At 57.6% G+C, this 17081-nt stretch overlaps 1 protein-coding gene across 1 annotated transcript; it reads right to left on the bottom strand.

The window, feature by feature from the left end:
• Window positions 1–10782: 10782 nt before the first annotated feature.
• Window positions 10783–12531, bottom strand: SOX1 (SRY-box transcription factor 1). Its single transcript, XM_029999204.1, has one exon. It carries the CDS (start codon window positions 11962–11964, stop codon window positions 10825–10827), a length of 1140 nt encoding a protein of 379 aa, XP_029855064.1. The 5' UTR covers window positions 11965–12531; the 3' UTR covers window positions 10783–10824.
• Window positions 12532–17081: the final 4550 nt, after the last annotated feature.

The following is a 17081-nucleotide window of genomic DNA, read 5'->3' as shown; positions in this document are numbered from 1 at the left end:
AGGCGCTTCGTTTCGGAAAATTCTTCAAAATATCTCTCATTCGATATAAGGAAAGAGATTTCTTCCGTGACTGCTCGTTTAAGACGAGAAATTTTTCTGGCCCTTTTTTTTTTTTTTTTTAAACTGCTGAATGACTCTGGATTTATTTCTCTCCCTCTCTGAGGTATTCCTTTAAATCAGTTCCTATTTTGTGTCTTGTGCATGGGCAAAAATACTGGAGCCCCCAGCTTAGCGTTTTCACAACTTTCCTAAAAAGGTTTCCAAAAGCAGTCGTGCTTTTCCAAATTCCCTCAAAAATGACCCAAACCACCCCTCTCACAGAAAAGAAGGTAGACAAGCAGACGGGCTGCCGATTCGCCCCTGAAAGTTGCCATTCGGTCGCCACCGGCCAAACCCGAAGGGAATCGGGAGAGAAGGAAGCCTGCGGAGCACCGCAGCTTGCCCCGAGGGGGCCCGATCCCGCCCCCACTAAAATCAGCCAGGGGCCGGACCCTCCTCTCCCACTCGGGAAGGGGCAGCGTGGGATGGGGGGAGCAAGAAGCCGTTATCTCCGCTGCGACTCCACAGCCTGACCCTCGGGGGGGGACGTGAAGCCCCCCCGCCCTGCCCGGCCTCCCCCTCTCCCTCCTGACCCCGACCCCCCTCAGCCTGCGGGGGGGACACGGGGACCTGAACCTGCTCAGCGAGAGAAACACGGCCGTGGGACGGCGGTCCCGCGGGGGGGGGGGGGCAGTCCCACCCCTTTCTGTAAGAAAAAGTATTGGGCGCTGTCGGGGAGGGGGGGGGCTGTAGGGTAGCCGGGTCTCGCACTTCATTAGATGACGTTTGGCAACTAGTTTGACTCATCAGGCTGATTCTCAGAGTGAGCAACGGCCGCGAAAGCCTGAGCCGGGTTTAATCAGGTCGGGGGGAGGCAGGGCTGAGCCCCCCCCCGCCCCGCTTTCCACGCAAAAAGGCTTTTTTTTTTTTCCCCTCCCCCGTCCTGTTCGTAGGAAAAAGGCAGTCGTCTTCCACCGTAAAACTCCGGGAGTTTTTTTGAAGGAACATTTCCCAGTTTGGTTCGTCACCCCCGGCGAGACCCTGCAAGCCCCCCCTCAGCCGGCGGTTCGTGCTAACCGAGGTGTGCGCACCGGCGGGGGGACCCCAAATCCCCTGCGGGGGTTTTGTGGCTGCGCTTGCTGTGGGATGTCCCGGGTGGGAAAGGACTCCGTTCCAGGTGTTGGCCAGCTGTGCCGCAGAACAGGAACGCCGCTTCTGTAACACGTTTTCTGCCCTTTCTTCAAGTTTTTATTATGACATCAGGAAATAAGGATGGGATGTTCCCAAGGAAATGACGCCATGACATGTATTTATGAAGCAGTTGCTGTCCGCACCCTGGCAGATTTTTACTAAAGGTGAAGGACGTTTGGGGTTTTTTTCAATGTATATTAGATTTTGCTGGTCAAAGGAGGTCAGCAAGAATACCCCGAGGAGCAGAGACTGTGTTTTGAACAAGGGACTCCGAGTTCGGCCCTTCTCATGAAAAGAGGTTTACCTTTCAACGGTAGTTATCTTCTCTTACTCAGCACCTAAGGCTACTCTTAGATGATAAATACAGCCATCTAACTAGGAACCCATCGTAACTGTGAATACACGAGCACCTGATTTAGGCATTACGGAACATTTAAAACATGTTTAGTTTATCTACCCGGAACTACCCACTAAATAATACAACTAAATAGCAAGCTCCTACTAAATTGTTCCGAATAGCTCATCTGGTCGCCCAAGGACGTCTTTTGCAATAACGCCATTTCATTGCTTTCCTTATCTTAAATATCTGGATCTGTGGCACGTTTATCGTGATGTGATCGTCCAACTGATCTAGTGAGCTTTTGGTCTGCGACTCCTAAAACCGAGAAGATGTTGCTGTATTCGGGAAAATCATGCAGGGGTTTTCCCCCCAGCTGCCTGGTCAACGCAAAACGATGAGGAGACGATTTGTCGCTATGCTATGACCCCAAAGTTGGTCTGCTGAATGGACCTTTTGGATGGCGGGTTAGCAGAAACTTCCTCAGCCTTGCTAGAAAGTCAGAAACTGAGAGGAACATTAACAGATGAAGTGCTTTCGGGGGGAAAAATGCATGTTCTGCTCTCATTTCTTCGTTCTTTCGGCTATTCCGCAAGACACGTCAGTAATGATGTGACACCGAAGCATGGGAAGTCCCGGTTTGGAAAATGCACTTCATGCCTGTATCCCTTCCTCTTCACCCTTAGGGCAGTTCAAGACACACAGCTGAGAAGTTCGTTAGGCTAAACTCCACGCTTCCCTTGTTCGGCTCTTCATTTTTTTTTAATTTTTTTTTTCCCCTCCCAAATTTTAATCTTCCTGAGCTATATTCTGGAATCTGAGATTCACAATTCTCCTCCAGACCTCTCCGTCCTGAAACAGGCAGGCTTCAGATCCCCTACAGCTGTGTATTTTCAAAGGCGTTTCCCACCTAGTTTTCTTTTTTTTTTCACTGTCCTTCAAGGTAGGAAATACACGTGTTCACCGTGACTCGACTGCACAAGCATCTTGGTTTTCGCATTATTTCCTACGTTCTAACATCGGGGGGTAACCACGCAGCCCTCACCCGCCCTGTGACTGAAAAGCAATTTAGAGGAAGGTAGGACTGATAATGCACGAAGGCACAGAAAATGAAAAAAAAAAACAAACAAAAAAACCCAAAATAAAACTTAACCAAAGCAAAGCCCCTTTCTCTCTTCTCCTACCCACAGGTACCATGGAAGGTAATAGGGAAAGCTAATCCGATCACTTCATCAAGTGATTACTCAAGATTTTTTCCAAAAGATAAAGATATTAACCTGTGTGTAAATCAGGAGGGGGAGACCATGGTTGGGGTGTAGGTAACTCTGAGGCACGGGAGATGGCTTCAGAGCCCCCAGCTTTCCGCACCGGGTCGGAATCGTGTCTTCATGTCGATACTTCGTTTTGAAATCCCATGCCTGGAGTTTTAGGTCTCTCCTCCTGCCTTGGGCTGCTTGTGTTTGCAGCTCCAAGCCTGAAGAGCCTCTTACTTCATTCTGCTAATCTGATTAGGATTGAACTATCCTCTGTCCAACAGTTTTAGCAAGACAATCTTCCCATACACTTCTTCTGCATTGGAGTAAAAAAAAAAAAAAAAAAAGCTGAATTCAATACTTCTGAAATTTGTGACAGACAATTTTGGGGTAGGAAATAAACATCTCCCTACTTCCCCCGCACCCCTCCCGCACCCTCCCCTCCTCCCCGTGGGTAAATTATACTGCCCAAAATGTATGGTGCCTTTGTTCACTGCTAGTTCCTAGTTGCTATGGAGTTTTACGCCTTGGTAAACTATATTTCACCTCCTCCCGGTGAAAGCTATTCTTTTCCTAAATGCACACTTTGCAGACTCCGGCCCGTCCCCCCTGTGTCGGCTACATTTCCCCAGCCCACGCTGCCCTGCCCCGGGCTGAAGCCGCGTTTTCCCGCTCCTTGGAGCTCAGCTCACCCTCTAGCACTTGCCCAATTGTTTGACCACCGCCAGATGCTCTCCTGCTTCTCCTCGGTTTCATTGTGTCCTCCCCTCCCTTTTTTTTTTTTTGAAGTTTTCTGAAGGATAGTCCCTCTATCTGAGAGCTGCAGTTAACCGTGGCACACGTCTTCTCCAAATCAATGAGAGGTGCCTGGGCTGAAGGCGTGGACAATGGGATTTCACCGAGCATGAAGCATCTTACCCCCAAACCCGTCCTGACAGGCCATGCTAAAGCAGTTGAATGACTTTCTTGAAACGAGACCTTTCTGAGGGCTCCTCCCTTCAGGGAATTACACCGTCCAGGAAAGATAGGCATGAAACTGCACGGGGGCACCCCAAGGCTTTGTAAATAGGACGCGGGGGGTTCTTTGTCACAAGGCCCCACTGCTTCCACCCCAAAGCCAGGGCCCAGCACGCTTTCCCTGGGCTGCTGCTCCTCACTCCACACCAGCTCCGGGCGGTTTAAAGGACAGGGGTTTTCTCTGGCCCTTTCCCTTGGGTACCTCCAGAGTTTTTGACGGCACATACAGCAGTGCAACTCAGTTCAGCCAGCTCCTACTGACTTCTGGCATATCTTACAGAGGCATCATTAGAGCTGTCCTGGTTTTAGGCATGAGGACTAGGAAGGACTTCCAGGTCGCCTGCTAGCACCCCATACCATCTCGGGCATGCGGCCACAGGCACAGGCCCCGTACACCGCACTGCTGTTACAGCAAAGCTCCTCGAGAGTCTCCAAACTTTAGTTTGCCAACCTTCACTTTTGCAAAGTTTCCTCCAACAGTGGAATGGCTGACTGCATCTAAAACGAAAGCCTCCCATTACATCTGTACCTGCTGGTGCCTGGGCCCTCGGCTCCTTCGCCCTCCCCGTAGGGGCTGTCCCTGTCTCATGGCTTCTCCTGACATTACTCCGCAGAAGCAGGCCAGAGCCAGCAGGCAGGCAGGCAGGCAGGCAGGCAAGGCCCTGCCAGCCCCGCATGCATAATCCCTGCTTTCCCTATGGGGGTCGGCTCCCACCGCTCCCCCACTCCCCTCGCTGCAACCGTCCCTGTTCACGCCAGCCATCCTCCCCTCCATGCCCGGCTCGGAGCTCTGCAAGACCCTGTCCCACCAGGTTTCATCTCCTCTGCCTCTCTTTTGGCCTTGCCTCTCCAGAAGTGACTTTTCAGCCAAGCCAAGCTTTGCTGTCCAGCTCCTCTCCTCCCCAGCCGTGCAAAACCACTTGCCCCAGTCCTCAGTGTCCCTCCCAACCCCCCCAAAGCAGCATCCACCCCTAACCTCAACACCAAGCGACAGGGACTTGCTTCATTATGACCCCAACCTCCTAGTCCCTGCCTGCCCCCCCACCCCGGTGCCCACCCAGGCCCATCTCCTTTGGGTCCCCTTTGGCTCGGACGACATACACACAGGGTGCTCGGTGTTGGGGGGGGGGGGGGGGGGCAGCTCCTCACTTTGGGGGGTCCTGTGTTTTCTGGAAGAAGAGGAGCCAAAATGCGGCGAGGTGGAGGGACTGCTCCCTTCCCCCCCCCCCCCAAAAAATAGTTAGCGTGTGTCATTATGTGTTTCCCCCCGCCCGTGCAGTGTCTGTGTGCGTGGGGTGTGTGTGTGTGTGTGTGTGTGTGCCCCCCCTCCCCTCCCGCCCCCGGTAGCCGTGCAGCAGATGGCCTGCGGTCCGGGGGGGCGGCGGCTGAACGCGTGAGTGGAGCCGGGCTTTGGTCCCAGCCCGGGAGGGTCCTGCGTGGAGTTCAAGAAAAGCCTTTCCCGGCTGACAGCAACACGCTTGTTTTTCCCAGCTATCTCGGCCCGGCCCCCCCCGACTCTCACGCCTGGATATCCCCCCCCCCCCCCCCCGCGCCGCCCCCTTTACCTTCCCCCCCCAACCCCGCTCGTCGGTGCGGGGCCAGAAGGCTGCGGCCGGCAGACAGACGGGGCGAACGGCAGCATCCTCCCCACCGCCACCCGCCTCGGCCCCCCCGACCTCCCGCGGGGACCTTCTCTTCCCCCCCCCTGACCCCCCACCCCGGGCTGTGGCGTCTCCCTTCATCCCCCCCCCCAGCTCCCCCCTCCGCGAAGGGCTCTGGTTTCGCTGGCTGCCCGGCCGGCCGGTGCCTTGCCGCGGGAGCCGTCGGTGTTCCGCCGGGTGATTGTAAACGGGTTTGACTGGCCGTTGATCTCGGGGTCAGGGCTCTCCTCGCTAATCCCTCGCTCTCCAAACACCGGCCCCCCCTTCCTCCTCCTCCTCCTCCTCCCCGCGCTCTCCCTCCCTCCCTCCCTCACCCTCCTCCCCTCCTTCCACCCCCGTCTTCCTCTTGCATCATTCATCCGAGCCCCTCCGACGGCACCGGGGGCACCGCGCTTCGTGGGGCTGCAGCTCGCAGACACCCACGCACACCTCACCCCCCCCCCCAGGCCCACTGCTTCACGACCCCGGGGGGGACTTGCTTATAGAGTAGAATCTCTCCCGCAAGATCAGCCCCCTGCGCACTCACCCGGACCCACAGACCCCCAGACAGACCGACAGACAGACAGACGCCCTCGGACGCTGCCCGCCCCCACGGGGCTGCCCCTTCCCGGCGCTCCCCCACGTGTTGCTGAGCGAGGGAGGGAAAGGCAGAGCCGGTGTCTGCTGGGGGGGGGGGGGGGGGGGCGGGGAGCAGGCAGAAAAAGGGCCCCGGGGGGGGTCGGTGGGTCCCCGGGAAAGGCGGGGGCGGGAGAGGGTCGGCCCCCGGCCCGGCAGCTCACCCCCTCCCGGCTAACGCCTCCAACCCGCGGGCAGCTGCCAGCTCCCGTGTAGTAGCCGAGCTTTACTCTACAGCAAAGCTCAGATTAGCTCTTTCGTTCGGTTTGCGGCGGCGGGGGGGGGGGGGCGGGTGTTTTGTGGGTTTTTTTAATTTTTTTTTTTTTCCTTCCGTGGCAGTTCACGCAGGATAATAAAAAGCTGTAACGGCGGCAGGCGTTCAGGTGCCTCCCGCCTGATGCTGCCTGCATGGGGCGCAGCTGGGAGGAAGGATCCTCCCCCCAGCCCCCCCCAGCCCTGCCAAAGGGCATCTCGGGGTGCTCCCGGCCCCGCTCTGCCCCCCCCCCCCCCGAGCGCCTTGGGGCTGCGTCCTCACGACCCCCTGCGCAGATTTCTAGAGCCATCCCGCTTTTTTATCTTCACGGGCAATTTCATGCCGCCCTCCCCCCGTTCCGTTGCTCCCAGAGGCCCGGAGCCGTCCCGTCGATGCCCCCCCCCCCCGGGGCTTGCTGCGGTGTGACTCCGGTTGAAGGCGCGGAGGAGTGGAGCTGGAGGGAACGGCTTTTCCCCGGGGCCCAGCACCACTCCTACGAGCTCAGCGAGCCACGCACGGCAAAAAGGAGGGAGGTGGGGAAGGAGGGGGAAAAAAAAAAGGGAAGAGAAGTGGAAAAAAAAAAAAAAAAAAAAAGAGAGAATCGTTGGGAAAAGAGCTGTGGAGTCCAGGCCAAGTTTGCGTTTTGGCTCGAAGTTTGGAGCGGATCAAACCTGTTATCGCACTGTGCCTCCTGTCCTCCTGGCTCCTCTGCCACCGCCCCCCGCCCGGGGCAGAGGGACCCGCCGGCACAGCGCTGGCCGGGCGGGGGAGAGGGAGGGGGGGGCCGCGATCCGGCTCCCGGGGGGCCCTCACCCCCAGCCCCCCAGGCTCCACGCAGCCGGACTCCGCAGAGAGGGCACCTCCGCCTAGCTCCCCTTCGCCTTACGCCCTGGATTTTCCTTCCTTTTACTGAAAACGAGATTTATTTTTTTTTAAGTCTTCCACATAGGTGATTTTAATAGCTCTGTCAATCATGTTATAGGAGGAACATTTCATACAATTTTAGATGTAATGTACTTAAACCATAAATCGCTTAAACCTATTCTTAGTTTTGCATATTCAATTATTCTCTTATATATAACCCGCACAGCAAAAAGCCCGGAGACCGAATTATTTTACTGTACCTAAACTCAACTCGTCTGCCTAGCAAAGTTGTCCTAACTTTGTTTGCCCACCCAAACGTGAAGTTTAACTCAAATTAAACTAAACCGCCAAACCAGTAAACCACGAACAGGAAAAAATTCTTCCCTTATGGTGTTTGGGGGGTTTGGGTTTGGTTGGGGGTTTTTTTTGGGAGGGGGGGGTGGACATTTGCAGAAGGGATTGTATTTCTTTGAAAGGCGGCATGAGAATATTCGCAGCTTATTTGAATATAGCCGAGATTGGGTCTGTTTAATCCCCTTGTGTTGAAAGTGCAGGTATTCCTATTATTCTAGGCACAACGCCATTGAGCCGCTAAATTGTGAGGGGAGGAGGGAAAACTCGTTAAAAGGAGCTCATTTAGAGAGTCGTAATATTTCTCTTTTAGGCGCTTCCCCCTCGTATTTCTGTTGTTTGGACGCGTACAGATGTTTATTTGCTTTTCTCCCTTGGTCGCCCCAATGCGCCCGTTGCATCAGTTGTGCTCTGCGATACAGGATCGTCTCGCCGGGGTTTTTCTCTTCTGCATTGTCAGTAAATGTGATTTTCAATAGCTATGACCCTTAAAGAAAAGGCACGTAACAAGGTTGCATCAGATGTATACGCGTCTGGATGTGCACACGTACACACACACACACACACACACACACTTCTCTTCGGTCGTGATGCTATCGGTAGCGTGTAGAGATATGTATGAGTACGTACGCACATGATGGATAACGCATTTCGAGAAACAGTTCAACAGGTACTCAGCTTATTCCGCGTATTTAAAGATACGCCTGTTAATATTTTAAGTTACATATAGGACCCTGCTTGGCCGGAGGCAACCACGGCCACAGAAGGTTTCTCGCAGGTTCCTGCTCGCTGCGTGCCCAGTTTGCCCGCGGAGCCTTCCCAAACGCAGCCCGCTGCCCGCCCCAACCCGCGCACACCTCCCTTCCAAAAGGCTCGGAGAGTTGCAAAAAAATAAATTGGGGGGGAGGAGGGGGGGGGATTTTGGTCTGAAATCAATAGACAGCTTCCGTGACAATTTTGCGTTCGCTTTCGCGATTTAAACAAGGCGATCGGAATGACTCCGCAGAGTTCTGTATGTCCATGGACACACAGAAACTGTACGGTAAAGAGCAACCTCTAACACGGACCGAAACCGCTCCTCGGTACCAGCGAACACTTCCCCGCTCCCGCACGGACGGAGGACTCTTTCCCAGCGGTAAAAGAGGGTTTAAAAAGCCCTACAGCCTGCTGCGACCGACACTGCCGCCCGGGAAGTGAAAAGTTTTTTTTTTTTCTCCTTTTGTTTAAGCAGTTATGACGAATGTAAAAATGTATTTGCTACAGTGTGATATTTAAACGCAACGCTTAACGCTGTTGTTACTCCCGGACGAAGTTTACAGCAAACTTTGAATTCCCGCATATCGAAAGGCACCGATCAACAGCTAGGGGAAAAAAAAAAAATAAAAATTGAAAAAATCAAATCTCAAAGCATCGAACAACCTTTGGCAATGACCAGGCGCGCATCGTCGTGCTCGACAGCTTTCGCACCGGCCGCCGAAGCCGGCCGCAGCCCGCCCGGGGCGGGAGCGTGTGCCCCCGCGGCCCCCCCTTTGCCCCCCCCCCCGGGACGGCCGGCGGGCCCGGGGCCGCTCCTCGGCCCGGGGGTTTAGAGGACGTTTTTCTCTTCGGGACGCTCAAACCGAGGCGCTTTCGCTTTTCATGGTGTTAATTAGAGGGGAAGCGGGGAGCTGGCCGGTGCCTTTCGCGTCTCCCCCCCCCCGGGGAGGTCGGTGCCCCCCGGGGGGCCGGCGGGGACTCCCGGGGGGCAGAGGCGGGCAGGGGCGGGCGGGGGTGGGCAGAAACGGCCCCGGGCAAGGTCGGGACCGCCAGCCCAGGCACACAGCCCGCAGAAGGAAGGTTCAGGGCTAGGAAGAGCGGGCCAGCGAGCCGCCTTCCCTCGCAATACGGAACGAAAAGAAATCCACCGGCTTCCCCCCCCCCCCCCCCCCCGATTTACAGGGACCGGGAGACACCGACGCCTGCTGCGGGATTGCACTTCATGCCGTTTGCCGCTCCGGTTTAAAACCTTCTCCCCATATTCGAGGTTTACCTGCTGTACGTCCAGGCGTACCATGGTAATAAACACAACCGTGTTCTCCGGTTAGGTTTTGGGGGGTTGTTTTGGTTTAAAAAAAAAAAAAAAAAAAAAAAAACAGGTGACTTGTTCCGCTTTGAAATTTATTTAACTCAAAATTGAATGCATCCTTAGGATTTCTGTTTAGCAGAAAGGCTTTTTAGTAAACTATGTACACAATCTGAATTCCCTCGTAACGCCTAAATAAAAATTATTTCACAATGCATTTACAAGAAATGATACAAAAAGAAAACAAAACCAAAGAGAAAAGAAACAAACAAAAAAATATCCAGATACAATAAAGTTTTACAAAACCCGGAAACAAAACCATTGCAGCCTCCAAAAGAAAAGAAAAAAGTTTTATAAATAAACAAATAACAAAAAACCCAACCCAAACAAAAAAAACCCAAAACGCGAGAACATCTACAAAAAACTTTTCAGTGTTGTTTTGGGTTTGCCTTAGTACATGAGTAATAAATGAGAACTGTTTCCCCATCAACCTCGAGTTAATTAGGCAATAAAAAGCCTTCGCAAGAAGCGATCCGTGACTGAAATCGCAGCGGTTCCGCGCGGGCTAAAAGTTGGCATCGCCTACAACTTTGTGTGGCTATTATTGATATTTTTTGTCTTTTCGCCGTCGTTTCCCGACCCCCCCCCACTTTCACTTTCCCCCTCTCTCTCTCTCCCCCCCCCCCCCCTTTTGCAAATAAACGCTCTATGTCTCTTGGGTGAATGATAAATACTGTACAAAAAGTCTCGATAAAACACAGAAGTTCAGTCTAAAACTAGTTTCATAAACTAGTCCTTCTAAAAAAAAAAGGTAAGTAAAGCAACCGTTACCTTTTTTCTCTCTCGTTATTATTATTATTATTTATTATTATTATTACAAGAACATCAAAACATTTCTTTTCTGTACAAAAAGGAAGGAAAGAAAGAAAAAATAATAAAAAAAAAAAACAAAAAAAAGAAAAGGGAGAGGCGGGGGAGGGAAGGGGAGCAGGGGGACAAAAATAAGAGGCGGGGGAGGGTGTGGGGTGGGAAGCCGGGAGCGGGGCCGGGCGGCCGGGGTCTGAGCGTGCGGTGGCAGCGGCGGGGCGCGCAGTCCTGCGGGGCCGGGGCCGGTGGCGGGGCCGGTGCCGGTGCCCGCTCCCGCTGCCGCCGCCGGTGCCGGTGCCGGTGCCGGCGCCGGCTCAGATATGCGTCAAGGGGACGGTGCCGTTGACCCCCGTGCTGGCGCTCTGGTAGTGCTGGGGCAGGGAGTGGAGGCGGCTCTGGGCGGCGGCGGCCGCCGGATCGCCGCCTTCCCCCGCCGGTAAGTACATGCTGATCATCTCCCGCAGGTCCCCGGGGCACGGGGCCCGCGAGTGCGAGGTGACGGGCGGGCTGACGCTGGGCTCCGACTTCACCAGCGAGCCCAGGGCGCCCAGCGCGCCCGAGGAAGCGGCCGCCGCCGCCGCCGCCGCCGCCGCCGCCGCCGCCGCCGAGTTCTGGTGGGGCTGGGAGCCGTAGGGCAAGGCGCCGTAGCCCGAGGGCGAAGCGCTCACGTAGCCCTGCGAGTTGGAGATGGGGCTGTACTGCAGGGCGCCCATGTCGTAGCGGTGCACGGGCTGCGGGTTGTGCGGGTGGTGGGGGTGGTGGGGGTGCGGGTGGTGCGGGTGCCCCCCGCCGCCCGGGTGCTGGCCGTAGGCGAGCTGAGCCTCCTGCATCATCGCCGCCGCCGCCGCCGCCGCCGCCACCGAGCCCGGGTAGGCGCCGTTGGCCCAGCCGTTCATGTGCGCGTAGCCGCCGCCGGCCGCGCCGCCGGGGCTCTCCAGGCGCTGCCCGACGCCGCCGGGGCTGACGCCGACCCCCATGCCCACGCCGACGCCGGGCGGGCCTCCGCCGGCCGAGCCGGCGCCGAGCAGCCCCCCGGCCAGCGAGTACTTGTCCTTCTTGAGCAGGGTCTTGGTCTTCCGCCGGGGCCGGTATTTATAATCCGGGTGCTCCTTCATGTGCAGCGCCCGCAGCCGCTTCGCCTCGTCGATGAACGGTCTCTTCTCGGCCTCCGACATGACTTTCCACTCGGCCCCCAGGCGCTTGCTGATCTCCGAGTTGTGCATTTTGGGGTTCTCCTGGGCCATCTTCCGCCGCTGGCCCCGCGACCACACCATGAAGGCGTTCATGGGTCTCTTGACCCGGTCCTGGTTCGCTTTGTTCCCCCCGCCGCCGCCGCCACCGCCGCCGCCGCCGCCTCCGCCGCCGCCTCCCGCTCCGGTCTGCCCCGAGAGGTTCGTGGGGGCCTGGGCTCCGCCGGGGGAGTGCAAGTCCGTCTCCATCATCATGCTGTACATTCAAGTGGCTTTTTTATTTTCCACCGGCGCCAGGCGGGAAAAAAGAATCGAACATAGAGGAGCCCGGGAGGACGGGGAGCGAGCGAGGCAAAACCCGTTTGTAGCTAGGTAGCGACCGCCGTGCAAAAAAAAAAAAAAAAAAAAAAAAAAAAGGAGGAGGAGGAGGAGGAGGAAGAGGAGGAGGAGAAGACCGCGAGGAGAGCGAGCGGCGGCCCCGCCGGCGGAAAAAAAAAACAAAAAACCAAAAAACAAAAAAAACCAAAACCCCAAAAACCAAACCCCAACTTTCTCCCTGGTGCAAATCACTTTCGGGGCTCGGCGGCCGGAGGGATCCGAGCTGCTCAAACAGGTGCGCGGCAAACTTGCTGCTTCACTTGGCGCGGAGGGAGGAGTGTGCGGAGCCGCCGGCGGTGTCCTCCGCTCGCCGGCTCTCCCCGGTACGCGCGCGCACCCCCCTCCGCTCCCGCTCTTATCCTTAACGCGGCTATTTTTTTTTTGTTCTTTGCTAACTTGGAGAGAGAGAGGGAGGGAGGGAGGGAGGGAGCGTGTGTGACTTGCATCCGCTGATCGCAGGTGGAACGGAGCAGAAGAGAGAGGAGAACCCACCGCCACGCAAAAAAGGAGGCACCAAAAAAAAAAAAAAAGTATTTAAACGTTAACTAAAAAAAAAAAAGCGGGAGGAGGATCGGGGGAGGGAGGGAGGGAGGGAGGGAGGGAGGGAAGGAGGGAGGGAGGGGGTGGGGGGAAGGAACCCAACCAAAACAAGCCCGGCAGCCGGGACGGTAATTTGCTGGCGGTGCTCTCCCTCCCGCGGGACGGGACGGGACGGGACGGGACGGGGAGAGGAGGAGCCGCCGGGCGCGCGGGCGAGCGGCGCTGCAGCCATACAGGGCGCGCCGAACCCGCCTTAAATCGCCTGCCGGCGGCCAATAGGGAAGCGCCGGCGTGTGGAGGGTGATTTGCATGGCGCGCGCTGAGCAGTGACGTCCGGCGGGGCGCGCCGCGCCCGGGGCGGGAGATAAAGGGAGGGGGGGGGGGGGGGGGTCACGGCGCGCCCCGCCCCGCGCTCCGGCCCCCGGGGGGGGACACGACGACACGAACTCACACACACACGGGGGGGGGGGACGACACGGACGGACACACCGGCCACCCCCTCCCCGCCGCGCATCGCTGGAGGGAGGCCTTGCGCCGCGGACTGCCCCGTCCCCGCCGGGCGCGCCCCACGCTTAGACGGCCGTAAAGAGGAGTATTTGGGGGGGGGTGAGGCACCCCCGGCCCGGCAACCCTCGTCGCTACCGTACCGGTGCGAGCGGCACCTAAAGGTGCCTTTTCGTCAGGACTTGACCCCTTCTGGAGCTTTCCCAGGGCGGGAGGGGGCAGAAGGCTCTCCCCAGCCCTAAAACTGGTCCCAGGCCTGGCCCGGGTGCCAGGCGGGGGCTGGACGCGGTCGTTATGCACTTGGTCCTGGGAGGGGGTTTAAAAGCGTCTGATGCTAATGAAGGTACACAGAAACGTGTTAGTTGTATAAAGTAAGTCCAGGTGTATGACCGTTTTTCCCCTGAAAATACGAAAAGACTATCTTTGTGCCCTGGCTGTCCCGTGAGATACATCACAGTTATTTTACAGAGGGGAGAAAATGGTCCGCTCTGAAATTCATGCTGTCATCTTTAGTTGGAGCTGTAGGAATGGCCGGTCCATCGCACAAACACCCCCACACATAAACTGCACACACCCCCCCTCCAGTCATCTTTCGTCAGGTGGAGAAAGGGACACACAGCATCCCTGCTCTTTTCCCGGTCTGGGAGCGTTCATTTTCCTGACCCCGGTCGCCATCCAAGGCTGGAATCACGCTGCAGCTCCCTCAATTACTGTTATTACCGCCAGAAGTTTTCTGCAGGAGGAGCACGCACCATGCACAAAGCACCAGCCTTAGGCGCTGGGCTAGGATTAGACTTTTTTTTCCCGCTGCCCCCCCCCCATTTCCAATGACTCGTCATGAAATAGTGATCTCATCACGATAATCTGGGTCTGCTGAGGAGAGGGAAGCACTTCTCCATTTCTGATGGCTGAAGGCTCGGCCTGCTCCTGGGCCCCTGGAGCTCAGCCAGAGTGTTGTTGTTAGCTCGGGTGGGGGGGATTTTGGGGGGATTCTGTTCCCTTCCAGTCAGTCCTAAGGGTGCTAAGTTGGGGGGGGGGGGGGAGGTGGTACGGGATCGGGCCCACACTGCTCCAGCTGATATTTTCCCGAGCTGATGAGTTGCCACATCTGCAGGGGCAAAACAAGCGAGGCCGCTGTGATTGCTAAATGATGTATTAAAAATATAATTGGTTGGGGTGGGAGAGGCGGGGGAGGGGAGACAAGGTTACTGCAGAAAGGTGCGTTTCCACCTGGAGGGCCAAACGAAGATATTGGGAGTAAAAACCGCCAGATAAATGACATGGCTCTCACATTATCCACCCAAAGCCCTAGTGATATTTTTCCCTGAGATTTGATATAAAGGCACCCGCAGGCCTCCTGACAAATAAATGGGATGAATTGGGGGGGCCCAACCTTTTCAGGACGAGTCCTGTGCACCCTGCGAGCTGGCAGACCCCGTGGGAACACATGCTAATTCCTGGGAATTGGGGGTACACCCCCGCTTCCCTCCTACTTACATGCAGGGAAACTGTGGCTGACCCTGACCCTTCCCCAGTGCAGGGGGCAGCTGCTCATCCGCGATCCCCCCAGCCTCCTGGGCTTTCTCTCAGTGCAGGGCTTCCCCCCCCCCAGCAAATAAACACCGAGGGCCCCTTCCCTCCCCTAAAAGCAGCCAAACCGCCATGAAGATGCTCCTTTAGGGTGGATAAAGGCAGCCAGGGAACGGGGGGCGAGAAGATGCTGTTGGGGTGAGCCCCCTTGCCTCTGCCCCAGGCACACCCAACTCCCCGGAGGCCGTATATGGGGGGGGGGGGATGGGGTGTGTGTGTGTGTGTGTAAAAACCAGCTCCCGAGGCAAACAGGGGCTTTTCTTCCCTGGAAAAGATGGTGCAGATCCCCACTCACGGGACAGGTCAAACACGTCTGCGAGTCTCCTTTGACAGAGGGGACGGGCCAGGAGTGCTCTGCGGGGTTGGGGTGCTGCGGGTGGGGGCTGCGCCCAGAGATAAGGGCTCCTTGGACTTCCCCCGGGGGAAATTGGGGTTGCAAACAGCCGGGAGTCGGCGGGAATGGGGGGGGAAGGGGGGGCGAGCGGTGTGTGCGTGGGTGAAGGCTGCAGGGAAGCCAGAGGGGAGGCGGGGAGGAGATGCTGCACCGGGGGCAGGACCGGGGAGGGCTAAAGGTCCGGCAGCAGCCCTGGCCGACCCCCCCCCCCTCCATCCCCCGGGCCCGCGGAGGCGGTCAGGTGCCGGCGTGGCCCGCTCGCAGGCCGGCCGGAGTGACAAGTGCCTTCCCCGGCCACCGCTTGTCCCCACCGTGTCCTCCCCCCCGGTACCGGCTGCGGCGGCACCGGCCGCCCCCTCGGGGCGGGGGTCTCCCGCCGCGGGCCCGGCCGGCTCTGTGCTTCCTTCCCCCCCCCCCCTCCCCGTCTCGGCCCCCCGAGGGCGAGGAGGGGGCAGAGGGGCGGCGGGGCCGAGCCGGGAGCCCCGGAGCAGGCGGCGATCGCCGTCTGCTGGCTGCCGCCGTCCCTCCCTCGGGCCCGGCCGGGGGTCGGCGAGAGCCAGCCCGCTCCGGGGAGAGAGATGCTCCGGGGTGGAGGGGGATGCTGGATCCCTCTGAAACGCGGCAGGGGCTGGGGGGGGGGGGGGGGGGGGGGATGCAAACGGTTCCCTCGCTCCCGGGATGCTGTCAGCCGGGCCACAGCGAGCGCAGGGGGGAGCGGGGAGGGCAGGCGGGGGGGGGAGACAGGGGAAGCCCCTTTCCTGCCTCGGGGACTTGGCGGCTCCGGGATCGCGGGTCTGAACACCAAGTGCTACCCAGCCGGGATGGGATGGAGGAAAAAGGGCGCCTGAATAAAGTCCCGCTTTCTTTTCCAGCACTATCGAGTGTTCCGGGGGATCCTACGGCCCCGGTCCCAAATCGGCTACAGGCTCTCTGTGTGTTTTGTTGTCTTTTCCCAGCTTGCTGGGTAAAAGCGTTTGGAGAATCTCTGGAGCTTTCGAGTAGGGGCTCACCCTGTGAACGGTACTCACACATATAATTCAAATTTCACAGCTGACCTGCTCTGAAAACCTCAATCAGCTTCTAATTGAAGGGAAAACAAAATATTGCTTCCCTACAGCAGAGCTAACGATTTAATCATTATATCAGACATTATAGCTTTTAATTAGGCTAATGCTGATACTGTATGGAAAGAGATAATTCAACACAGTTCTTGATGAATTCTGTAATTGGGTTAACGGAGGAGCAGTTGGGGGAAGAGACGTCAATATTCAAGCTGCGTCTATAGCCACCAGGTTTATGAATGAAAGGGAAGGGGGGAAAAGGAAAAGGGGGGGGGGAGGAAAGGGCTAAAATTCCCTGACGAGAAATGTCTCCCCCCTTCGCCCAGGAGAGCCGTGCCAGCCAACGGGAAGCGTGGTGAGGGTAAGGGCTGTCCTGTCGTCGCTCCCGGCCAGCCCGGCCCGTCGCGATACCAGCGCGACCCGAGCGGCGGCCCCGCTGCGACACCTCGCTGCGGCTCCCCGGAGCGGCCCCGGGGATTTGGGGGGGGGGGGGGGGGGGGGGGCGGCTTGGCTTCCAGGCCGTTTTCCCTGTATTTCATCTCCCCCACACCCCACAACAGACGGGTCGCCCACCGCCGCGCCGGGAACACGCGTGGAAGGGACAGCCGGGGCCAGCGGCGCTGAGACAGCTCTGCGGGGGTGTCCCGGGGCAAAAAGCGCGGGGGCACGGCGGGGAAACACAGAGGGGTGGGTACGAGACGGGGCCGACAGCTTTCCGAAGTCCCGGTGAGAGCCCGCAGGTGCCCGGGGCCGGCGGGGCTGTCGCCGGGGAGGGGTCGCGACAGGGAGCACGGGGGTGTGCACAAAATCAAAGCGTCCGGATGGCACCCGGCTGCTCCGTGTAGGTACTTCCATCTATTTATTTACCGTGCCAGATAAAAGGAGGGCTGGAGCCATTTTTCCGAAGGAATTCT

This window comes from Aquila chrysaetos, chromosome 23, assembly GCF_900496995.4.
Source record: "Aquila chrysaetos chrysaetos chromosome 23, bAquChr1.4, whole genome shotgun sequence".
Lineage (NCBI taxonomy): Eukaryota > Metazoa > Chordata > Aves > Accipitriformes > Accipitridae > Aquila > Aquila chrysaetos.
This window is presented reverse-complemented; position numbering and strand designations above follow the sequence as displayed.

Bases quoted from the DNA above. Each gene is read 5' to 3' on its own strand.
- SOX1 (XM_029999204.1), bottom strand. From the start codon at position 11,964: ATGTACAGCATGATGATGGAGACGGACTTGCACTCCCCCGGCGGAGCC.